The sequence below is a fragment of the Paramacrobiotus metropolitanus genome, unplaced genomic scaffold, assembly GCF_019649055.1.
Source record: "Paramacrobiotus metropolitanus isolate TYO unplaced genomic scaffold, Prichtersi_v1.0 Parri_scaffold0000211, whole genome shotgun sequence".
Classification (NCBI taxonomy): Eukaryota; Metazoa; Tardigrada; class Eutardigrada; order Parachela; family Macrobiotidae; genus Paramacrobiotus; species Paramacrobiotus metropolitanus.
This window is the reverse complement of record NW_026570431.1, coordinates 33,025-57,389: the sequence shown is the minus strand read 5'-3', so window position 1 is coordinate 57,389 and position 24,365 is coordinate 33,025. Positions and strand designations below refer to the sequence as shown.

Here is a 24,365-nt window from a genome sequence, read left to right as displayed (position 1 = left end):
ACGGCAAATTGACGACTGTCTGCTATCTCGTTCTTTGTTAAAAATGCATACAACTGCAATACAATAAGCGTGAACGAAAGCATGACAACATCTGAAATGCTGTTGAAGTTTTACACAGCCTGAACAGGCAGATAAATTAAAACCATCGAAACCGCACTGCGCGTACTGGTAAACCATAATTTAATACCGTCTTTTCCGTTTTGTACATATTTTTCACTTCAGAATCAAAATGGGTTTACTCGGCGAAGTATCGTCCACTTCTATTGCCGGAGGTCTGGTCTCCGTTGATTTCGTTCCCGTTTGCACGAAAGCAGGCGGTATTTTGTCAGAGGCTGAGTTCGAATGCTTTCCGGTAATCTTACAACGGGCCAACGAATGGCTGAGCAAGAATCCCACACTGGAGTTGAAGACATGTGAGACGGTGGAATTCTCTACACAGTCCAGTGGTGCACTGGTGAACAACACGGAATCCGTCTATACCCTGTCCGGCGAAGGAGCTAATCGATATGTGCGAGCGTTGCGACTTTGGCTGCAACCACGTAATGTCCAAGCATCTTCGATTTATATTAAACTTTGATCATATAATTTTGCAAAAACTGTATTAACATATAATTAAAGCTACATAGTTTTAATGCGAAATACCATACAGTTACATACATGGATTTTTCTTAAGGTTTTAAACTGTAATTTTTGTACATAGCAGATATCGATAAAGAGTAGAAGAACGATAGAACGGTACTTACAGTATAATATAAGGCTGGCTTAATAACTTTGCTATATAGATATGTGTTATGTACATTGTACATAGTAGCGATGAGTCGAGTACATGACCGAGAAAGATGGACTTAATGGCGGCTTTAAGCCTGAGTACAACGCGGAATACGTAATTCAGTTTTTGCTTTGAAATAAGCCTGTGCAGTAAATAGATAATAAAAATACTGCATCGCAAACATACAGTATTTTTGCATAACTTGCATGATTGCTTGGTGTAATGATAGGAGCCGACGGTTCGTCCGCTGTCCAGCAGATCGGCTACTACAACATCATGCCCACAATCCAAATGGGTCGTGACGTCGACATCAACACCACCGAACGTCTGGACACCCTCATCGACCAGTCCAATGCCACCTTCGCCACCACGCCCATCCAGGGCAGTATCCTGACCATCGAGACCATCGCGCTGCGCGTCAGCCGCACCAAGGGCGTCGACCCCGACTGCACCGCATGGACGGAGCGCGGTGCCAAGAAAGAGAGCTTCATCTATATGTTGCGTCTCTTTTTCGAAACCGGTCCACCCCAGTACGAATCCATTGGGATCGCGGACTTCGTTCCGGGCGTGCTGAGTGAAGGCCGTCGCTCGGAACGGCCGCTACTGCAGCGGTTTCCCCATGTGCTGTCCAAAGCCCATCAGTGGCTGCTGACACAGTCGTCCGCCATGCGAGCGGTTAATGTGCAGACGTTGCTGTACAAACAGCGCTGGACATCGCACATGGACACGTTGCGCATGACGTACACGGAAGACGAGATGCAGTCGTATTATGTCAGGTATCTCCGGGTGGCCTATGTGATTGCGAATCCAAATGCGCCGCCGCGCCACGGTGGACCGATGAAGTTGAACTGTAAACTGTTCACACCGGGAATGCTGGAGCCGCCCAAGTGCTGCAACACGGCCGGCAAATTCGAAAACCAACTTCAGGTACACGTGCATAACAATTTACAGTTAATCAGAAATAAATATCGAGAGAGAAGCCAATGTATCTGTATTACATTTGAAATCACGCGTATAAACAGCATGTTCCCGATACACAATATTATTACTAACATAACACACTTTGTATTTTGCACCGTATATATTGTGTAGCAGTTTCCAGTAGGAGGAAGTGACGATTTGTGCAGTAGTGATACTCTAATAATTACATAACATGAGGTTTGATGATTTTTAAGAAAAGCGCACACAACTGATTAGTGCATTATAATATTATAAAACTTATATTTTCCCCCACGAAAGTACTTACTTTTTTGCAGAAAGAAGTACAGTATCTTTTGTGCAGTATTACTACGAGAAGTGATATCACTTCTCGTAGTCTTCTCTGCTTCTCATGACATGGTAGCATCGATGCTACAATGTCATGAGAAGCACAGAAGACTTTCATCTTGGATACTCGTACAGAATAACCAATTTACAACAGTAGTTGGGATAACCGTAACGTATACATTTCAGTAAATTCACTATTATAATGCGTACGTAGTAATTATTATTATTTTTCCGTTGCATGTTGCATCATTAAGTTTTCTATATCTACACCGGAAGTTAATTTGTGGCATTAGCGAGAAAGGCTCCATTCTGAATACTGAATACAGAGCAAACATAATATTTGTCTCAGTATTCTGGGGTAACGAATAACGCGCACAGTTAGTTTATAATGCATTTGTGTACCCTATTTAAGAAACTAAAATTACTGAATTAGTGCAAAATGTGTGCGACAGGTGCGGGAACGAATGTCCGGATGGACGCGAGCCACCGCCGCTAACGTGATCTCGGTGGAGACGATTCCCATGCGTGTATTCAGCGGCGCCGAGAGTTCCGAAGGATTCGACACGATGCATACGTGGAATAAGATCGACACGCATTCCCAATCGCATTACAACGATGACGGCGAGGGTAACAGTGCTGTTTCCGGCATGATGGCCTCGAGTACCGGCATCCATACACACACCGTGGAATCCAAAGGGACGGAAAATTATTTGACACTTTACCGGGTGTACTTGGACGGTGTGTATGTGGACCCACCCGGGTATGCTGAAGTTGGTACCAGTGTGGAAACATACATGCGGCAACCGTACAGTGAATGCAATATTTTATAAAATTATTGTACATCGTCGAATCATACAAATTTCGAATTGTGTGTGAAGATAATCTTTTCTTTAGCTGATCGCTACACTGTGATGTATGATAAACGTATCGTAAATTTTCGACTTCCGGAACGAATAAAAAAATATCTAATATTCTTTGAGAATACCTATTATTCTGCAGTGCTTTTTTTGTGAACTAACTATATGAGAACACAAGAAAGCCTATACGTAACAGCAAATTAACAAAACAACTAACAAAACACTTGATATTGTATTGCAAAATAATACTTAATTAAAATCTAAGTAACGATAGAAAAAACACCGTCCATGTTAAAATTTTTGGTAAAAGATACGATAAACGAGGATATTGCCGCACTTTTGTGTTATTTACGAAAGGCATGCGCGCCGACATAATTAACCATTTGACCGGAAAGTCCTTGAGCGACCGTGCCACTTTGTGCCTGTGTGATCTTGTTGCCGCTGGAATCTAGCAGCGTCTTGGCGGAATTGCTCGTGGACAGTTTGCCGTCATCCATGTACGCATCGGATGATGCGCTCGATCCCAGTTGAAAACCGGACTGGAGAGATTTCACCGGATAGTACCATGGCTCTTTATTGGGAAACGGATAATTAACGTAGTACAGCCGGGTAGTGGGGTCACTCCCGGGAACAGCACCGAAAAACCCTACAACGAAATCATAATGAAGCCGACACACACAATTGATACAACTACAAAGATGCACAAAAATGTACTGTATTTGCTTTTATATAGATACTTCTATAGCAATGCAGACATTCCTAGCTCGTATTTCAAGCAATGGCTGTACAGAGTATACTTGAAGTACTTGTATGCATGTTTTCTACAGTTAACCATTCAAGCGCTACAAAAGATTTCTTTCACTGGTGAAAATATGTGTTCATCTGTTATTTACGTAAACGGTGCTAACGCCAAAAGTAAAACCCAGAAAATGCATCTAATAATTATTTTACAAAATCGTCATATATACGTAATATTGTCTTATGATACACTACGCGGTATCTGCTTACATGCCGGCATCGTGGTGGCACAAGATGCTCCAACGGCAAGCACAACAACGACAGACAAACTATACAACATTCCCAATAAATAAGTTATGTTCTGTGCAAACAAATGGCAAATCTTATAACGAAACAAAATTGTAGTTTTGGGCTAAATTAAAAGGCTGATGGAAGGAATCATGAAGTGATCAAAGACAAATCTTATAATGAAACAAAATTGTAGTTTTGGGCTAAATCAAACGGCTGATGGATGGAATCATGAAGTGATCAAAGACAACTGACAAAGCCCTGTCAAAGCTGCTATGAATTTTATATTTTTCATGCATTTCCTTGATAAGTTTTTTTTATTTTCTTGACACGGTTATCTGAATGAGCGTGCTGATTATTGTTCGCATGATACAGCTTAGGACAAAATGGTCGCATACCCAACATCTCCACATTGAGTACGAATGCAGCGCAGTGCACTGTACGACTGAGTTCAAAATATCCGTTTCGTACAAGTGCACTGCACCGCTTGCGTACAGAATGGTGGGTATGGGGCTATGCGACCATTTAGTCCTACATTGTATGCTACGTTAAGATTGTTATTGCACCAAATATAAACACTTGATGAATGTAATTCACACATCGATGCTGCTGTAGTGCTGTATATAACTTTGCAGCACAGATCCGAATGAAAAGCATTGTCAATCGGTTTAGCAGCGGCAATAAACTACGAGTACTACTGTCGTAGAAAAATGAGTCAAATCAGTACTTTGCATATCTGTATATTTTCTGTTAGCATCTTCTAACTTGCAAGTCAGCATCACAATTTGTATGCGCACTTGATACCGGAAATAAGCGAGTTGACGCATCCATTTTCAGGAAACGAAACTTATTTACGAGCTACAAAGTAGAATAGTAAAATAAGCTATTTGGGTATATAAATGGGAGGGCTCTTGTACAGTATGACATAGTTTTCATGTTAAAATCTGTTAGTTTTATAGCAGTTGTTCGGAAAAAAATTGTTTGACTCAGAAACAGCAGGAAGCAACAACAAAAAAAAGTACCAATTCGTCAAGCAGCTTCAGTATAACCATAAAAAAATACTAAGAGTAAACACTATCGGGTTTTCAGGATCTATAAAAGCAGATTTACACCACGGATTTGAGATAATCTTTAATTTCTGTCGTCGATAACAAGCGGAATCCATCCTTGGCGGTGGCGATTCCCACTTCAATGTTGTTTTCATTCATCTGACCATCGAAGCTTTCCTTCAGGGTGAGTAAAGCGGTATGAACAGCATCCTCGATGACCATGTCATCGGAAAATCTATAATCATCACCATAATTCAGCGGTAATCACGATTTTTGTTGAGCGGAATAGGTGATCACAAAAAATTCCTCGAACAAACCTTTTCTCAAGAAACGTTTTGGCGTTGATGTAGTTCTTTCCCATTGCCGTCGCTTTCCACGCAAAATATGATCCTGACGGATCAACTTGGAACAGATAGGGGCGATTGTTGTCCCAGGAAGCGATTAACAGCGATACTCCGAACGGTCTGACACCACTGAAAAAAATAGCATATTTTAAAGTAAATTGGTAATACTGCTCTAATGGCATATTTTAAAATAATTTGTTAATGGATCTATAATATTTTCCTATTTTATTATTTTATTTTCTCTTCAAAGAAAACATGGTAGGATTAAAGCTGTAAATGGACTTCATGTAACAACTAACAAATAATGATAAACCAATAATCTATTAATAAATAATCTATAATTTTGATAGATAATTTGTAATTAATAAAAATAATGATTCCGTTACGCCGTAACGGAATCAACACCACCTCATCCACAATAACATTTCTTGAATTCAAACCAACAGAAATTAAAAAATTTTCCGCAGTAAGGTGAATTCAAAAACACCTGCACTCACCCAGACTGAGTGTACTCCTGCATAACCGCCGCGACACGCTGTACCAGCTGCACAATGGGAGCGTTCTCCTGATACATCATCTTATACTCCTGTGCGATTTTGCGGGCTTTCTTCACCAGGAGCCTACAGCAAAATACCCTGTAAAGCCCACGCTACAGATTCCAGACGGCAGACGACAGGAACGCATACCGGAAATCTGGACCCATACCAGAATAAACCATCCCGATGTTTTTGGTGATCGCCTCCACTTTCACAACTGTTTCCTCCTCGAACAACTGATTCTTCTGTTTCTTCTCCGTGGCCACCACAACGCCATCAGCAGCTGGTAGGATAAAACAGTTAATTCTTTACCACTCAAGTTTTACAGTCACAAGCAAATGTGCAGTATGCTCGAACCTCGGATGCCCACGGTAGGTGCTCCAGCGGCCACAGCTGCCAAGGCATACTCAATTTGCACCAGCTTTCCCGAGGGACTGAATGTGGTCAGGGAGAAGCTGTACTGGCCTCCTTCCGCCATTACGAGACTTTTACTAACTTGATGAATAAAGAAGACTTCTCAAATGTACCAGAACATTACAGTGCACAAAAAAGCGACAAAATTCTAAAATGTTTTGGTCTGTGTCACTCTGTCACTCTGGTTTAAAGCCGTGATCCTGACTGTATGAGTTAGCAGTTTCCAGTACGCACTTCTATCGTTGCTGCAGTCCCGAGTAGTAAGGAAATTTCACAGCAGCGTCATCTGCTTGGCCACCCAGAGGCGTCGGTTAGCAAAAGCCAAAATGTTGTTCCGTCTTCTCCGTTCGCACTTTGCGGATGAAAACAGAAACAGCCAAACCGGAAACTGAAAATCACAAAAATTAATTATTTTTATACTTATAATGACGCAATTGCGAAAACAAGCTGCCAGCCGTGCCGAATTGAAGCGAGTGCAATAATATTGTGCAGAAGTGGCGTCTTATTTGATTTTATTCGTGATTTTACATCGACACAGGCTGTTTTAACGTAAATCTGAAAATTCATAACTTTGCATTTTTTGTATAGTCTTGAAAAATGCAGAATAATACACAGTATTAGGCAAAACAAATTTTTTCTTGTTTTTCTTTCAGGGTTATGCACTGTTAGCCTGTACGGCTACCATAGCCGCCTATGGGGGATTTGTCATAGGCGGCTATGTTAACCGCAGGGGCTCCTAGTGCGTTACCCTGAAGAGGAAACAGAGAAGCATTTATTTTGTCTAATGCTGTGTATTATTCTGCATTTTTCAAGACTATACATAAAAATTTAATGCAGGAATGAACAAAGTTATGAATTTTCGAAGATTTACGTTAAAACAGCCTGTGGCATGGGCCCCCGCACGCGTGCTTCTGTTACGTTGTCACTTAACAACTGGAGGGTCCACAGATGGTGCAATGGCTGTAAAATCACGAATAAAATCAAATAAGACGCCACTTCTGCACAATATTATTGTGCACTCTTGAAGCTGCCTGGCGAAAATCTTTCGATTGGTCGGTTTATTTCATTTCTAATTAAACCGACCAATCAAAAGACTTTCGCCAGGCAGCTTCAATTCGGCACGGCTGGCAGCTTGTTTTCGCACATAGTCCAATACTTATATTTGGAAGACAGCCTTAGACAGGAAAGACATCTTTGTAGGTTTCCTGATAAATAAAAGTGAACACATTTTTCCCTCGATGTAAATCTGTGAACGTGCAGCATCCGTTAACAGCAATCTGACAAATCTGCATTTTGCAATAATGAGACCAACGTATCACTGCGATTTGAATCTGCAGTATGTCGATGCGGAGCAAGCAGACATCCTTTTAAACCATGTGGCATCTCTGGGATACAGTGCCGCTGCTCTTACTTATGACGCCTCATCCGAAGATTTTACCCTACCGAAATGTAAAATCGAGCGTAAAGCTCGTCAGTCCGAGAAAGTGCGGAATCCCATTGAACTCCTGCCCAAGTCGCTGGAGATCAAAACCGTGGATGGAACTCCTCTGCATATCTTCCGACGCTTAAATGTTCCCATAGAGGTACCGTAAATTCATAAGTATGTAATCTCCATCGTTGCACAACGTTCGGGGGCTCCGGTTTATGATTTTTGCAGTTGTGAAGAAAATACTTTAACTTGATAAATCAGTAAAATCACGAAGTTCGCCTTAGCTGTGGGAAAGTGGAAACTGTAGTGTACTTACTGCAGTACTCTAACACTGTGAAGGAATCACAGTTTTTACATAGAATTAAAATTCTAGAAAAGCGGTGTAAGTCGTTGATTATTAAATATAATGTATAAACTTTATTTTTTATAAAATAATGAATTGTTATTTTGAAATTACTAGTTACTAGTCTTGATAAAAGGCGGAGTGTACTTTGGAAGGAATCTTGATAATATTATAATATTATTATTATGCAAAAATCAAGGCTGAGTGAATTACATGCAGAATTAAAATTATGAAAATTTGTATTATGTAGAATTAAAATTATTTAAAACTATAGAATAGTAAATTATTATTTATTAACAAGTCGGCAATATTATTAACCATAATCTAAATTGGTAGGATCCTCGGCGATTTTTCGATTTGGCCCACCATGCCTTGTGCAAAACCTTCGACATCCTCTCCATTTCCACATCCGAGGAGAGGTATCTCCAACAGGCACTCGACGATCCCCACGTGGACATTATCGAATTGAATCTGGACATGAAGCGACCGGTCCCCGTCAACCGCAAACATGCACGCCAAGCCCAGGTTAATCTGAAGTCGTTTGAGATCTCTTACGGACCGGTTCTGACGAATCCGGATGATCGCTGCCGTTTTATGGGCAACTGTCAGCGATTGGTAAATAATCTGCAGCCCGGCGATCGAGGGAAGCTTCCCGAAGTGGTTATGTTGTCGAGTGGTACGGAGCGACCGGATGTGCTACGAAAACCGTCCGATGCTGTCTGTTTACCTGAGTTATTCGGAATTCCTGAAAAGTATGGTGTTCTGATGAATAAAGATACGGCCTGGCAAGCGCTGAATAATGCACTGTCGCGACGGAGGACGGCGAAAGGCTGTGTACAGATTGTTAGTTTTTAATATGTGTTAACATCGTTTTCCGATTTTGTAAAATTTTATGTTACGAATGGTGATGATCGATTTGTGCCACTTTTTTATTTCTGTTTCCTGATCTGTATCATGTTCGTTGGCATGTGATACAGTGATAGTACAAAACATTCTTAAAAATATCATAAAAATTATGTACTGTAGATAATGTCACCATAATGGTAAATTTAAGCATAAATGAAATGAACAAAATGTTAATTGATTTGGTAAGCCAATCTCCACTTGAAATCTGATAAAAATGTCGCCACGAAAACACAACGAACAATCAGTACTGTATAATTTTGAATTTAATGGATGTATGTAAATAAGAGACAGGATGGGGAAACAGATAAACTGATTGGGTGACAGATATAAAAATAATACGTGTAAAGAAGTACGATACTAATGGTAAAACGCGTGATGAAGAGAAAACAAAATACTGATTTACAGCCCTGCCAAGCCAAGTTGGGGCAGTTTTTCCTAAAATTTACCGTGGGTCACCCGTTAGCAAAAACATATTGAATAGTTTTTAAAAAGTATGACTGTATATGTCCAACATCTTCTGCACTCATGATTTCCGAACCGGAAGCTTGCTTCGAATTATAGTGAGATAAAATCTGCAACAGGGTAGCTAAAAAAAGTGGCTCAACCCAGTTGCTTTAAAACCAATCCTCACACTTAAACTTCGCTCTTCGGTGTGGTTGGTTCCAGAACCCCAAGATTATAGCTTTGAATAGTTTGGCAGTGAATGCTCTTATGGATTATGCTATGAGGGAGTCGATTCCTACCAAGCCTGTGTGACCTTTGCAGGATGACTGCGGACACTGTGTAAATAAGCGATGACCTTCTTTGCATGCTTGCCGTAAGGTTACGGGAAATCGTATGTAACTGGTAAAATCTGATAAAATCTGGTTGGCGGAGTATTGATTGAGAATCTAAACGTTTTCGCACACAGAATTTGCGTGGTTCATTTTGTTTCAAGAACTTCGAAGAGCAGCCACAACTTTTTTTCGTCATCGCTTTATTGATTTTTTGTTCGTATCTGGCCGCACTTGCAACTTCCGACCAATGTCCTGGACATCGGCCGGAATGCTAGGATCATCTGATGTGACCTATGTCTCATCCATGAAAAATATGAATTTAAAGCAGCCTTGATCTATGCGCTAGGCAACCTCATTCTTCGGGAGGTACTGTACTCTTTAACATAGAAGTCTATGGGAGATGAACCTTCTTCCGAGGTCAACTCAAGCACCAATTGCGTAGGATTATTTTGCTTACTTGCAACATATACCTTGTGGGTCACTTAATGGTTTCCAGAAAAGCCCAAGAAAAAATATTGATTGGTGAATTTTTCATGAGGTCAGTTATAAGCACACCAAAACTGACTGTTGCCCACTCCCCTTAATTCCCGCTTGGCTGCTCACAAAAATATCAAAACCTTTCGATTTTAGTATTTTTGAATCCGCAATAAAAAGTTACACTAGGAAAGTTTAAAAAGGAAGAGCAGATGGCATACAAGAATAATTTTCTCATTAATTTATGCAACTGTCCCAACTTGGCTTGGCAGGGCTGTATTTTGGTATCATTTCTCCGCTTGAAAGCTGGTAAAAACGCCCGTAATGTAGGGAAGAAAATAAACCTAGCAATCTTTATTAACTTTAAAACAGTAGCCGTAAATACAAGACACCGAAAAGAATACAAGCTGATAGGCAGACAGCCTCAAAGAAACATCAAAACTCCACGAACCTGCCTATCTATCGGTAACACCTTCAAAGCACAATCCCATACATTCTCCCATAATATTTCCCCCCAAAAAGTTCTCCCGCCACATCCGCTAAATAACCCTCTCAATTTGCGACCTACCTATCCCCGCCAAAACAAAACACTAATTTCTAACATTCCCACAAAAGAAAGAAAAAACACGTTTAACAAAAAAGCCACCACATGCGCCGTCCCGGAATGCTCCCCGCGACATCCCTCCTCACCAGCGTCGTCGTCCTCCACCTCCGCGCGGCGGACTCCGGCCGCGACTACGTCGGCCCATACCCCCACCGCCGCCGCGGTACCGGGGCGGTGAACGACTCCGCGGGCGTCGATATGGTGAGGAGCGCCGTGGCGACGGCCGGCGTCGCATCGGACCACCGCCGCCGCCCGCACTGCGCGCCCCGCGGAAATCCCGCTCCCGGCTGCGTGGTGATCGGTCCCGTCGGCCCAGCGGCGGGGGACTGTCGCGGCGCGGCAGACGGCGGTCTGGTGATTCGCGTGATCGTTCCTATTTAAAACGGGGCACATAAATCGAAGTTAGGAAAAACAACTGCCTAACAGGTTAAACTTACAGGAGCTTTCGGCCGGAAATCGTCAAACTGACGCGGTCGACGTTCCTCGAAAATCCCTAACCGACGCTTTTCTTCTCTGGCGCTGATCTGCACAAAACAGTTAACAGCGTTAAATCGCATACGATCGGAAGCGGTTTAATTCAAAACCAACGCCGAAGAATTACTCCTTAAATTTTTTTCACATATTTATATTTTTGCTTACTTCTGCATCAGTCAATCGTTTCCAGTAGAGTTGCGGCTTCGTTTCAGTCCGTTCAAACAATAACTCAAGGCGGTTTTTTTCTTGTGCTACAAACGAAAAAAAGGATCAAAATCTGTTTGTTCTTCGAAGCACAATAACAGACTTTAAATTATTCTAGAAATCTTCACAACAACAAAAACTTCAAGTTTTTTTCAGCAGTTATAATTCAATTTACATATTCAAAGCCGGTCGTCATTTTCAAGCTATTAGGAGATGCAAATACTGTACTTTAAATTACTTTATCACAGAAAGCAGTACCGCATAAGGTGCTATAATAAAGCCACGAACATTTATTTTCAGTTTTTATGTACCAAAAACAATCAAACGTATTTACAAAATCACTCATTTTAAACCACAAAAATTACGTACATCACCCAATTAAATAATAAACCCGGCCGGGTCTGTTCACGATGGCAATATGTCAAGCACTTACGAGATTTCGGTCGTTCTTCTGGTTTACTAGGCTCTTTCTTGGCCTCAGCTTCCTTTTCCTTCCCCCGATCCCATTCCCGCTCCTTCACTGCTTCGCCCTTCTCCAACCCGGTTTCCTCCTTCGAACTCACAGTATTACGGAGCGGCGGCGGCAGCTGCGTCTCTTCTTTGGTCTGAACATGAGTATCGGACTCCTTCTCCTTGTCGCGTTCCGCGCGCTCCTTCCCCCGCCGGTCAGCAGCACCACGCCGCTCCAGATCGCGCAGCAGCGCCACATCCCTATGCGTCTCCCCCGTGTCCTTGTTGCTGGCCAGGATGATTTTGACGTTCTCTAAGGCTTTCGTGTCCAGCGAACGGTTGTCGTGGAGACGGGGAGTGGTCAGGGAGCGGCGGGCGTCCAGCGCGGTCGGAGTGCTGGTGGGGGTTGAGGGGGCGGTGGTTTTCTCCTTGAACTGCAAACAATTCATATGAATTTTATTAAATGTTAAATCTCGCAATCGAAACTGCAAAAAAAGATGGGTTTTAACGTAATTCCCATAAAAATTAAATCACCAAAAATCAAAAATACCAGCCAGGTACACCAACTGCTATAATCTGCAAATTCTAAAAAAATAGACGTGATATTTGAGAAGCGTATTTACAGTTTACATACAGTAACTCGAGCCATATTCGAAATGCTATGACGGATACAAAACTGGTGGTGGTTTGACACAGTCATTACACTACGATGCATCTCCGCATTACAGTAGTATGCAAATCAAACCGACTTACGCCGATCAAACTTGCTGTCTTTTTCCGATTTCGAACCAGCGAGGCGGGATTTTTATAATTATCATTTTAGGCAATCGAAGACAACACCGTACTTTTTTCAAAACCTTCTCTGTCGTTTATAACAAAAATAATTTTAGAGTGCGACAGGCAAGCCAATCCACAAAACGGATTATTCTCAAAATTTAATTACCTCATCTTCCTTGATAAAATCCACAGTTAGTTCCTTCGTACTAGAAGAGGGCCATTTAATACCATACAATGCTTTCCTCGTTGCAGTGGCTTCCTCTTCCGTCGTATACTGCAATAAGGTCAACATATCAAATATCCATATCATTAATAATTCAATGCATTTCCGCGTTAAATCGTCATCACAGACTTCTCGAAACAGCTAATGCATTCCGTAATAATTCTATGAAGCACAGTCTGCTCAAATGCCATTGCGCAACTTACACAGGCTATACACTGGGATTTAATGGTATCAGTCCAGAAATGATCCGCATCATCGATGATGGTTCCGGTTTTCTTCAGTAACTCTTTTAGCGCCAGCACCGTATACGGCCGAACCAAATTTCTAATGTGCACCATCCGTGTTGGTCCGGTTTTCGATGGTGGCGGGCTGGAGCGCCCTTCCGACTGCTCCGGCACAATGGCACTTTTATTCTCATCGCTAACTGCAATATACACAGCCCCGTAGTAACACGATAACAATACCCGGTTTAACGATTAAAAAAAACACCTAAAATCAGGTGCTCCACAAAACCTCCAAATCTGCAATAACCATTATCACTTACCAGTGCCAAGGCCAGAACGCGCCATTTTTCTCGGAGGTTCCTTGATTTCACGATTTTCATCGGCGCCACGTTCCGATATCTTCTCACTCAACGAGGGCTTAATGGAAATTGAGTCAGATCGGCCGGTCGGAGCAGTGATCGACTGACGACGCTTCCGGTTGGTCGGTGTTTCCGGCTGAGCAGGCTTGACGACGGTAGTACTAGTATCTTTCATGATCACACTACATAGAAATAAAAAATCACATCAGAAGAACCATTCCAAATCAGAAAATAAAACTTTCATTTCGAATTCCTGCTTCTGACTTTTCAGGCCAACTAACAAAAGTTCTGCGCTGCAGGAAAGCTTTTGAAACTTACTCATCGTCTGCCTCGAGATCGCCATAATCCAGTTTCTCCTCTTCGATACTTATGGACTCCTGTATAATACAGTCCCATTAAAAACATATCTAACTTCGAAACAAGAATTCTTTACGGTAAAAATCCATTTTTACTCACGGTTAATTTTCGACCAACTGGAGAACTCTTCGGTTCCACATTCTCCACCGCAGAGACTTTCTCCTTGGGCTTCTCTTCCGCATCCCGCACCACGGTTTCAGTGACAACCGGTGGCGCGCTCTCCACCTTCTCCTCCTTCTTTTCCGCCTCTTTAAGCACCGGAACCGCGCTGCTGACACTTTCCGGACGCTTCTTTTTCTCGAACACCTTCCTTCCCGCTCCCGCCGCGACGGCCACTTTCTCCTCAACAGGCGCGACAGCCACCTTGTCTTCCACCGCCACAGCCGGCGCTTTCTCTTCCACCGTCTCCTTAGGCCCCGACTTCACCGTCGCTTCAGCAGCAGCTTGATTCAGCGGCACAGAAGCAGCAGCAGCAACCGACGGCACCTCTGGTGGAACATGATCGTGCACGACAACTGTATCAGGCACCTTGACGTCATGACGCGCATCAGCCGCAGCCTTACTTACCCTTAACGGATCGCTACCAATCAAACCACCCTGATCATCAACTGAGCTACTAACCGACGCTGAAGTACCCGAAGAACCTGCGAGAACAGCACGATCCGGCGACGCATGGCTGACGACGGTCGGCACCTCGGGACTAAGCTCTTTGGGCACGACAGCAGCAGCACTGCGCAGCGCCGGGGGTGAGGCCAGTTCAGGGGTGGGAGAACGCAGGGCGGCCATTTTGGGGGCGCCACCGTTCTCGCGTTCCTCCACGCCAGGGGACGCCGTCTCCGTGCGGCTGGGAGTGGTGCGGGACTGCTGGCGGGTCTTGCGTCCCGTGGGGGTGGGCGAGGTGATGGGGCGCTCGGGAGTGTGCTCCTCAGGGGTGGGCGCAGGGATCCGGGGGGACTCCACGCTCTGGACTGGCATTGCGGTGTTCTCCGTGTCTTCCGTGGTCGACTGAAGCTCCTCGGGTTTGTGTTCACCTACAATCGAATTTCATAGTTTCTTTTTACGAAATCATTTTATCGTGACATGTGAAGACTGGTTTTCAAGAAATATTATGGCAAATAAAGCTCGGATGATGATAGTCAAGAAATCCACACTTTCCAGGAAAATCAACAATTCGATTCAAAACTATGCTATCCTCGTTTAAAAACTACATTTTCATTCGAATCATAAAATTTCCACAAGTAATCATAAGGCTGCTAAATTCTATGAACAATAAACAGTGGTTCTATTCTAGATCTACTCATGGGTTCTCCGCGGCTTACCAGCTTGAACTTTCCGTTTGCGATCCAGTGCAGCAGCTAGCGAGGCATCTCGATCAGCCAGGTACTGTGCCACGATATCAACCTATGGATTATTATGGACTGTCAACAAATTTATAGCACGCAAATTTCGAAAGCACTGCTTCCGCGTTTCACGATCAATGAGTGAAGCGGGTAACTGATTCTTATCACGCCGCGACAAAAATAAGTATTAAAATTTAAAAAACCTGAAGACTGAAAATGGAATAGCAACTAGAGGCTGGTGATGTCACTGTAACTCTGTGACAGCCCATCAAGGTCGATTACTGCGCGGCACGTGTGTGAAAACTGTGATGGAAAATCAATAATTTCACATTTCATTAATGAGGTGTCTTCGTGCGACTAGCTATTAAACAAATTAAAATATAATAAGTCTTTTCGACAAAAACTGAAATTTCAAATTTTTACAGTTTTTCTTTTGGAAATTGTGAATCGCTCACTCATTATCGCTGACAGGAAACGCGTGGACGATTTTTACAAGGTGACTGCACGCGTCATCCGTTCAAAACAGCTCCAGCTCGCATGCTTTATTGCTCTCACACTGGCAGTAAGTAAAATTTGCAAATTAAAAATTTTCACTGCTCATATTAATTTTGATCTTCATATTTAGCAGGTGCCAGGCTCCCATAATTAATTATTCAGGTTGTTATAATTTTTATGATTCAAAATATTTGTCTGTTTTCAGTGCCTTCGTAAAACATTATATTTCGAACATATGAAGGATAATAAGGTAAGTAATTCCGTAATTCCTTTAAAAATTCTATGCGATATTGTTAACGTCGATGATGGTATGCATACGGCCGAACAATGCAATAAAATATAAAATCTATAGCGATTATACAAAGCGTTTGCATCCATTTCGTAGTTGCAATTTGGAAACTATTAAACACCGGTGGTCCAGAAGACTCATGACTAATGATAATTCCGAAAATAAACTAATTAAAAGTACTAATAACATAATAAGCAACTAAATACATTGAAATTATAAAGACAAAATCATGATAAAATACAGTATTAATCTCGCGAGAAAAACTGTGACGACCCGCAAATGAATTAACTAAACTTTACTACAAAATGTATTGCAAAAATCAAAATAAAAAAAATCAACACAAGTGCAAGTAACCAGTTACATTTACATACAATACGTACATCATGAATTCAACAAAGTGAATGATGGTAATTGTGCGTGTTCTTTCTTCATTTCAATACCAACAAGAAAAGAAATCAACTCGCATAGAAGTACACCTAGCAAAGAAATTAAGCAGCAACAAAAGAAAAGTCAAAAGAACGGAAAAAGGGATTTATGATAGTCGTTACTGCTGCATTAATCAGCACTATACTGCAGTTTCGTTGAAATTTTGTCAACGCCTCGTACAATGCTGCACATACCCTAATAAAACTTATTAATTTATCAAACAACTGTCTTTATGTTTGTTTTAACCTGCGCACATTTAGCTGAAAGTGAAAACACCAAGAAAAAACACAAATTCGTAATAACATTTTATCATTTTTGATTTTCATAATAAATTTTATGTACAGAAATTCAAGGCAAATGCGTCAAAGCTCAGTTATATTTTCCCTGTTCATTCTGGCGGGAAACTATAGAACCATACTGGGAACCCATGACAAGAGCCCATAGACTCGTCAGGGCGAGCTTACCTTGGCTGGTGATTTTTCTTTTTCTGGAACGGCAACACTCGCTGGTTCTGGATTCTCCGTAAGGTACTACAAAATAGGATATTTAAGACAATAAATTAAGTATTTTTACATTCTGATAACAGTAAAACATACTTCGCTAAGCCGCGCAACAAGCTGCTGTTTGTTGCCTGTTTTGGACAGGGATCGCTTTCCCAGCTCATCTTTCAGCTCAGTAACTTTGAGCTCATAGATAGATTTCCCGTCGACCGTTAGATTATCCATGCCTGCTCTAATATAATCGATTAAATCATAGCGGATGTGAATGAACACAAATAATTTAGCAATCAAAGCACCGAAAAAATTATATTCCCAAAATTAAAACGTAAATTACAAATACTGCAATCTAAAAGAGGTCGTTCAAGGTCGGATCCATCGTAAGTAAATCTTCTCACGGTGCGGGCATGTATGGAGCTTGGAAATGGAAACTTGGTAACTGGCGCCACCTTGCGCATGCAATGTGTTCAGAGATTGGGAAAGTAAATGCCGCCCTGGAGTGGTTCTGCCTCTAAGATTGCTTGGCTCAGATTTAGCCTCAGCACTTCCAGCCTCAAGGCTTCACACCCATGCATTTTACATTTCCCGCCTACTGCCACCGACACCAACCGCCGATGATTTCATTCCTTTGCGTTGAATGATCGTTTTCCGACACAAACCGCTTCAGCAAGTCGCAGTTTTTGGTGACTTTTGGATTTGCGTTTTATTGGTTTGCACTTGCTGATTGTTTTTCAACGTTTTGTTTCGAGTTTGTTAGCAAGGTTGTATGTGAAATTGTGAATATCATTGGGCTTTACCTTCTGAAGAATATGAACAGGCTTCTATCACGGTTTTCTTAAGCCAGAATTAATTTACTGCCGCTCCAAGCGTCCAGGTGACATTGGGGACAGAACGCCAGACTAGAACCGGAGCTGCAAAGCAAAGAACCCCGGAGTCCGAAGCGGTCACGTTTAAGGTACGCCGTTACGGAGCTACGTAGTTAATCTTTCCGGTGAACTACAGTGATGACTAATGATCGTCTCTATTGCCTTCTTTAATGATTAAAGAATAAAAATCTGATTTTGGGATTGAAGTTTTGGTTTTGACTTTTGCTAAAGTGGCGGTCGAAGTAGAGAATGACAACTTAAGGCGAAATGTGCATTTTGCCTTTTGGGGTACTCTGTAGTCCTTGGCGATTTTCGAAAAAGTACCAACGAAAGAGCAACAGTTTAGCTACCGAATGATGTATTGGAAGTAGCTGTGGGCCGCCTACATGGAAACCTATTACAGTAACAGAACAAGTTCTGGATATATGATTAGCCAAAATTCGTCCTGGTGACCTTGTCTTATGAATCGGTGCTTCTGTGTAAAGTTGTGAACGATCGAGCGATTATTTATTGTGTAGGAGTAGGAAGTTAGGAACATAATTTCATCGACTTGTCACTTGTGTCACCTATTGGTAAATTCGTAGTGTTTGAAGCATTAAGTTATTATAAATTAAAAAAACTAAATACTCGTAATATTGATATACTCGTTATTTTGATAAATTATATATAAATACTCGTTATTTTGATAAATTAATTATAAAAAATAGATAAAATTTTGGTGCATATAGTGTACTTCTAGTAGTACTTAATGAAATGTAAATACTAATTGATAATTACAGCACTTTAATTATTTAAGCGCCGCCGTTTTTTAAGGGTGAATACATTCACATTATTGTTGACACGTTTTTTAGCTGAAAAGTAAACGGCTGAAACAATGTGTGACCAAGTCAGTACGACGGATTCCTGGACATTAACAAGCGCGAATCCGTTTGCGGCGCTGAGTTCATCCCACGAGGAAACACCCGAAACAGGTAGAATTTCTGAATTCTAATGCATAGATACTAATACGTACTTCCCGACAACGCTCGAACGGCCCGGTCACAAACGACTAGTTACGCTGCAAGGTGGATTATGTTATTTAGCATCTTATTCGGCTTTTCAGGAGTTCCGGTGTTTCGCGAGATTGTCGGCACAACGGTGAAGTTCTGTCCGGTGATCGGAAGCGATATGTTGATTAAAGAAGACCCAGATAAGAACGTTACGCTGATGACAAAGAACATCTGCATCTCTATGATGCAAGAGTACGGCGAGAAGAAGAGCCTGGAAGAACTGCGACTGGAGGACTACGAAGCCAGTCGCAAGACGGGAACCGGCACCAATGCCGTCGAGGTAGACTTCGGAGGTTTCAGGAAGCCAGTTCCGCCAGATTCGGAGACCATATCTGCATTGTCAGTTGGAACACAAACGGATGCCGGTAAAAAAAATTTGAACATTAATGCTGCTTTCTTAATAAGTACGAGCACAATGTGAGTGTTAAATTAATAGCTCCAAGTTTTCTCTCATGGCCCAAGTACGAGGGTTTGTTCGGCGGATCCGGATTATTCCCAGCGTCCATGTTCAACGCGAATCCAGTGGGCACGACGGTGAAGTTTGCTCCGGTTACTGGCACAGATACCGCGATGAGAAACGCCGCGACTACGAATATTGCGACGAAAACGTTCTGCATTAGCATGATGAGAGAGTACGGGGAGAAGAAGAGTATGGAGGAGCTGCGATTGGAAGACTATGAGGCTAACCGTAAGACGGGAACAGTCACCGGGACACCGATGGGAATGTCCGGGCAAGCTGGAGGATTATTTGGTCCATCGCCACCGTCCCTGTTTAATAGTGTCAAGGCCTCTGTTGGCACGACCGTGAAGTTTGCCCCTGTCATGGGCACAGATACCGTGATGAAATTCGGCCTGAATACGAACATTCAGACGAAGAATTTCTGCATCAGTATGATGAAGGAGTATGAAGAGCAAAAGAGTATGGAAGAGCTGCGGCTGGAAGACTATCAAGCGAATCGCAAGACTGGCAGCGCGAGCGCGCCTTCGGTGGGGATAAACATACAAACACACCAACCAGCGGCCAGTGGAGGCAATAACGGATCGTTTATTTTCGCTCCATCTGCGAATCAGACATCGTTTGTCCCATCTTCTGATCAGCATTCTTCTGGCCAGCCTGCGGTTTCAGAGTCGCAGAGTGCGAACTTAAGTACTGTTATTGTCCTTCCTGCTTGTTTTCTTTCGGACAGATTCTAATTTCATATATTTTAATTTTTTCGTAGGTTTCTTTGGATCTCCGTTGGGAAAACCTGCGGCTTCACAGCCGCCAGGCACGAGCACAAGTACTTGATGTTATTGCGCTTTCTTTTAGATTTTTTCGTACAGACTTTTGCATGATATTTTTTATAGGTGTTTTTGGATCTCCGTCCGGACAACCCGCGGTTACGCCGTTTTTTACAGGTTCATCCGGCGCTACGTTTGGTAAACCTGCAGTTTCACCGCCACAAAGTGCGAGCACAAACTATTTGATTTGATTCTTGAATTTTAATGTTTGCAGGTACCTTTGGATCCCCCGCTCAAAATACGACGCCTGGGACAAGCAGTGGCGTTTTCACTGGTCAGCCGGCCCCTGCAGCTGCTACTGGAGGACTTTTCGCTGGAGGCAGCATTTTTGGCGGCAGCATTTTTGGCGGCTCTGTTCAGCCGCCACGTTCACAACCTTCGAGTAAACTTTGTGCTAGTTAACATAAGTACACTATTTAAACTTTAAAGAACGTGCACTTATTTTCTGATTTTCTTTGGAAGGTTTTTTTTCAATTTTAATGTTTGCAGGTAACTTTGGATCCCCTGCTCAGAATAGGATACCATTTGCAAACAGTTCCATTTTCACTGGTCAGCCGGCACAAGCAGCTGCTACTGGCGGACTTTTCGGTGGAAGCCGCATTTTTGGCAGCTCCGCTCAGCCGCCGCGTTCACAACATTCAAGTAAACTTTGTGCTAGTTAACATAAGCATACTGTTTAAACTTTAAACAGCGTGTTCTTATTTACTGATTTTCTTCGAAAGGTTTTTTTTAATTTTTGAATTTTAATGTTTGCAGGTACCTTTGGATCCTCCGTTCAAAATACGACGCCTGGGACAAACAGTTACGCATTCCCTGGTCAGCCGGCACAAGGAGCTGCTAGTGGAGGACTTTTCTGTGGAAGCAACATTTTTGGCAGTTCTGTTCCGCCGCCGTGTTATCAACCATCGAGTAACATCAGTATACTGTTTAGACTTTAAACATCGTGTTCTTGTTTACTGATTTTCTTCGGAAGGTTTTTTTTTTAATTTTTGGATTTTATTGTTTGCAGGTACCTTTGGATCCCCTGCTCAGGGTACGACACCAGGGGCAAACAATGGCGGTTTCACTGGTCAGCCGGCACAGGCAGCTTCTGCTGGAGGACGTTTCTATGGAGACAGCACTTTTGGCGGCCAGTCTTCAAGTAAAGTTTCTTTGACTTTGATTTTGACTACTGAACATGAGCGTACTGTTGGGGTAGTACACGTATCATATTCTTCTAATTATTCTTCGGAATGCTTGCTGTAAATATTATTTGTTTTGATGCTTCCAGATATCTTTGGATGCTTTGCTCAGAATACGACACCCGCGAGAAACACTTTCGCTTCAGGTAGTCAGTCTACTCAGCCACCTGCTACTGGGGGACTTTTCAGTGGAGGCAGCACCTTTGGCGGCTCCGCTCAGCCGGGACCATCAAGTAAAGTTTGTTTGACTTCGATTTTGACTACTGAACATGAGCGTATTGTTCGGGCAGTATACGTATTCCTTTTAATTATTCTTCGGAATGCTTTTTGTTTATATTTTAATTTTAATGTTTTCAGGTTTCTTTGGGTCCACTGCTCAGAATACGACACCCAGGAGAAACAGTTTCGCTTTCCGCAGTCAGTCTGCTCAGCCATCAGCTGCAGGATGGCCTTCCAATGGAGGCAGCTACGGGTTCGGTTTGGGTGCTCCCGTTCAACCGCCGCGTTCGCAGTCATCGAGTAAGGTTGCAGTTGACGGACATGGCATACTGTTAAACCAATATGCTCTTATTCTTCGTAATGTCTTTGTTAAATTTTTACATTTTAATATGTGAAGGTTTCTTTGGGTCCACTGCCCAGAACACAACACTCGGGGCAAGTCTGTTTGATCGGCCCGCGCAACCAGCTACTGGAGGATCTTCCAATGGAGGCAGCTACGGGTTCAGTTTTGGTGCTCCCGTCCAGCCGCCTCGTTCTCAGTCATCAAGTAAAGTTGGGAATGCTGAACATGAGCATACTGTTAAACCAATATTTTCTCATTCTTCGGAATGTCTTTATTTAATTTTTACATTTATGTGAAGGTCTTTTTGGATCCACTGCGCAGAACACGACACCCGCGGCAAACACTTCCGGTTTGTTTGGTCAGCCTGCACCACCAGCTGCTACTGCAGGATCTTCCAGTGGAGGCAGCTATGGGTTCGGTTTTGGAGCTCCCGTTCAGCCTTCGCATTCTCAACCATCAGGTAAAGTTGCGACTACTGGACATGAGATGCTGTTTTTAACAATGCTTTCTTAATAATTATTTTGGAGGGTTCCTGTTTAATTGGTATATTTTCTTATTTGCAGTTTTCTCGGGACCCACTGCCCAGAATACAACCGGGACAAACACTTCCGGTTTGTTTGGTCAGCCGCAACAGCCAGCAGCCACTGCAGGATTTTCCTTTGGAAATCCTAATCTTCCAGGTAGAGAATTACTTTTGTAGTTAGAACGTGCATTTGCAGGATCGTTTGGACTTATTACGCAGACTGCCGCGTTCTGAGCATCGTATCGATTCGCTCAGAGTACTGCAGTCCGTGTAACGGGTCCAAACGGGCCCGCCATAATTATTTCTAAACCTCTAGCAGGATAAAACTTATAACGCTCTGTGCAAGAGGAGTTTTTTTGTCATAATGAGCGAACTAGGGTAGCTGTTTTAAGCCGCTACCGTATTAGTTGTTTACCTTGAAACTGAATAATTCTTTTAACATGGAGAAATTTTACTTTAATAATTCCTATAATACGGAGAAATAAGTCTTCATCTTTAATACAGGATATGGATCCTACACTGCTTACCCGCCGGGACATGTTTTTGATCAGCCTCGAGCAGCCGCTGCTGGTTTGCCCGGACAAGCGGCTGCCGCTGCGCCACTGTTCCGGATTAACATCACCGCAAACGCTGCCGGAAATGGTTTCGTTGTAGAATTTTTACCTAACTAGGACTGCCGTTCGTTTATTCGACCGGATAGCCAGAAAAGCTTGAAGGACTGCAGCAGCAGTGGAAATTTAAAAATTGTTTGCACTGGTGAAATTTCTCGGTTTTTGTTTTGTTTTTCGATGGTCAGCGACTGCTACGCTTTTTGACCCTGCTTTTTTTGTACGATACCTTGTAAAGACGTAAGTGTGCAAAGCCGCAAAATTTTGTTTTGGAAGGTTGTTTCCGGCGTTTTCCAGTTGTTTTTGGGCGGAATTTTTCTGACGGTGTACGAATAAATTGCGTGCTTGTCTTGCCAGCTGCTTCAGCCTATTCCCAAACGACACTTTGAATTTATTTGACATAATATTCTTACTCAAAACAGTAGAAAAACACCGACTTAATGAGTTTAAAGAAACAACTTCTTGATACCGCAGCCGTGCACTGCCAACGCCGGGACAAATACTGTACTTGTATCTGTACATTATCCAGAATAATTCAAATTGTAAACCGAGTATGATGTATGTACTATATAATCTATATGAGGTTCAAACTTCTATGCCAATCAGTTCAGGAAGAGTGCGGCAAAATTTATAAGTAATATTAATATCTGGCCGCTGTGGCTTTTGTTGAAGTTAATAATGTTATGCCAACATTGCCGGTTTATGTAAAAGGTCCCACTCGTCTTGTGTAGGAATCACAGGGTACATGTAATTGCGCTCTTTCGTTTCTTTCTTCCAAATAAGTCGCCCCGCAGTTTTTTTTCACCAGAGATTACCGGCTTCAGCACTCTCTGAGAGGTGCAGTTCTTGTTGCGTCGGAAGCCTCGGAACATGGCGATACTTTTGGTTAGTCGGTGCGGCATCATTTGCATTATTCTTCATCGACCCGTCGTGATCAGCCACAGGAAGTGTTTAAAAAACGCCCGACCAGCGCCGCAATAGTCGAAGAATTTCAAGGAACATTGGCGCACATTATGTAGCTGTAGAAACAGCGATGGTACAGATAGAATAACGAGCTGCATCGGCCATCACCGATGTGCACCTGTACGTTCATTTAATTATAAGTATTGAAGTACTGATTCTTATTTTCGATCAGTTCTTAACAGCAGCCATAGTAAGCGGTAAAATTGTTAACAAGTTATTTTTAATCGGGGATTTACTTAATACTATCATAACCAAAGGAACCAATAATATTAATTACGAATACAACCCGTACAACTTCGTACGTATCGGTGGTACATTATAAATTAAATTAAAAAGTAGTGCGACCACAACGCTGCCTTGTTGTGGTGTACTGCTTTTAAAATCGGAGGTATTAATTGTTATTCAAATAAATAAAATAAGTAAT

At 42.4% G+C, this 24,365-nt stretch overlaps 6 protein-coding genes across 6 annotated transcripts; 3 read left to right on the top strand and 3 right to left on the bottom strand.

The window, feature by feature from the left end:
* The first annotated feature begins 79 nt into the window (after positions 1-79).
* LOC129601068 (uncharacterized) lies at positions 80-3,256 on the top strand. Its single transcript, XM_055499783.1, has 3 exons — positions 80-539; positions 999-1,696; positions 2,488-3,256. The coding sequence occupies exons 1-3, from the start codon at positions 230-232 to the stop codon at positions 2,863-2,865; spliced, it is 1,386 nt and encodes a 461-aa protein (XP_055355758.1). The 5' UTR covers positions 80-229; the 3' UTR covers positions 2,866-3,256.
* On the bottom strand, positions 2,986-4,149 carry LOC129601069 (uncharacterized). The gene is made up of 2 exons (XM_055499784.1): positions 3,901-4,149; positions 2,986-3,538 (listed from the first exon to the last, which is right to left on the bottom strand). Exons 1-2 carry the CDS (start codon positions 3,968-3,970, stop codon positions 3,237-3,239), a joined length of 372 nt encoding a protein of 123 aa, XP_055355759.1. The 5' UTR covers positions 3,971-4,149; the 3' UTR covers positions 2,986-3,236.
* Positions 4,150-4,787: 638 nt separating this feature from the next.
* On the bottom strand, positions 4,788-6,454 carry LOC129601058 (proteasome subunit alpha type-2-like). Its single transcript, XM_055499766.1, has 5 exons — positions 6,205-6,454; positions 5,998-6,130; positions 5,809-5,931; positions 5,285-5,440; positions 4,788-5,202 (listed from the first exon to the last, which is right to left on the bottom strand). The coding sequence occupies exons 1-5, from the start codon at positions 6,323-6,325 to the stop codon at positions 5,025-5,027; spliced, it is 711 nt and encodes a 236-aa protein (XP_055355741.1). The 5' UTR covers positions 6,326-6,454; the 3' UTR covers positions 4,788-5,024.
* Positions 6,455-7,396: 942 nt separating this feature from the next.
* Positions 7,397-9,093, top strand: LOC129601056 (uncharacterized). The gene is made up of 2 exons (XM_055499765.1): positions 7,397-7,844; positions 8,370-9,093. The coding sequence occupies exons 1-2, from the start codon at positions 7,563-7,565 to the stop codon at positions 8,886-8,888; spliced, it is 801 nt and encodes a 266-aa protein (XP_055355740.1). The 5' UTR covers positions 7,397-7,562; the 3' UTR covers positions 8,889-9,093.
* A 1,435-nt stretch (positions 9,094-10,528) lies between these two features.
* LOC129601054 (apoptotic chromatin condensation inducer in the nucleus-like) lies at positions 10,529-17,304 on the bottom strand. The gene is made up of 12 exons (XM_055499762.1): positions 17,008-17,304; positions 16,876-16,941; positions 15,181-15,262; positions 13,961-14,892; positions 13,823-13,881; positions 13,466-13,686; positions 13,125-13,345; positions 12,865-12,972; positions 11,905-12,355; positions 11,433-11,518; positions 11,231-11,317; positions 10,529-11,166 (listed from the first exon to the last, which is right to left on the bottom strand). The coding sequence occupies exons 1-12, from the start codon at positions 17,134-17,136 to the stop codon at positions 10,876-10,878; spliced, it is 2,733 nt and encodes a 910-aa protein (XP_055355737.1). The 5' UTR covers positions 17,137-17,304; the 3' UTR covers positions 10,529-10,875.
* On the top strand, positions 15,527-23,318 carry LOC129601053 (nuclear pore complex protein Nup98-Nup96-like). The gene is made up of 18 exons (XM_055499761.1): positions 15,527-15,763; positions 15,902-15,946; positions 17,277-17,863; positions 18,626-18,745; positions 18,877-19,188; positions 19,260-19,970; positions 20,044-20,103; positions 20,171-20,242; positions 20,319-20,486; positions 20,594-20,746; positions 20,861-21,013; positions 21,114-21,245; positions 21,375-21,518; positions 21,643-21,804; positions 21,902-22,051; positions 22,146-22,307; positions 22,411-22,527; positions 22,875-23,318. Exons 4-18 carry the CDS (start codon positions 18,649-18,651, stop codon positions 23,039-23,041), a joined length of 2,760 nt encoding a protein of 919 aa, XP_055355736.1. The 5' UTR covers positions 15,527-15,763; positions 15,902-15,946; positions 17,277-17,863; positions 18,626-18,648; the 3' UTR covers positions 23,042-23,318.
* Positions 23,319-24,365: the final 1,047 nt, after the last annotated feature.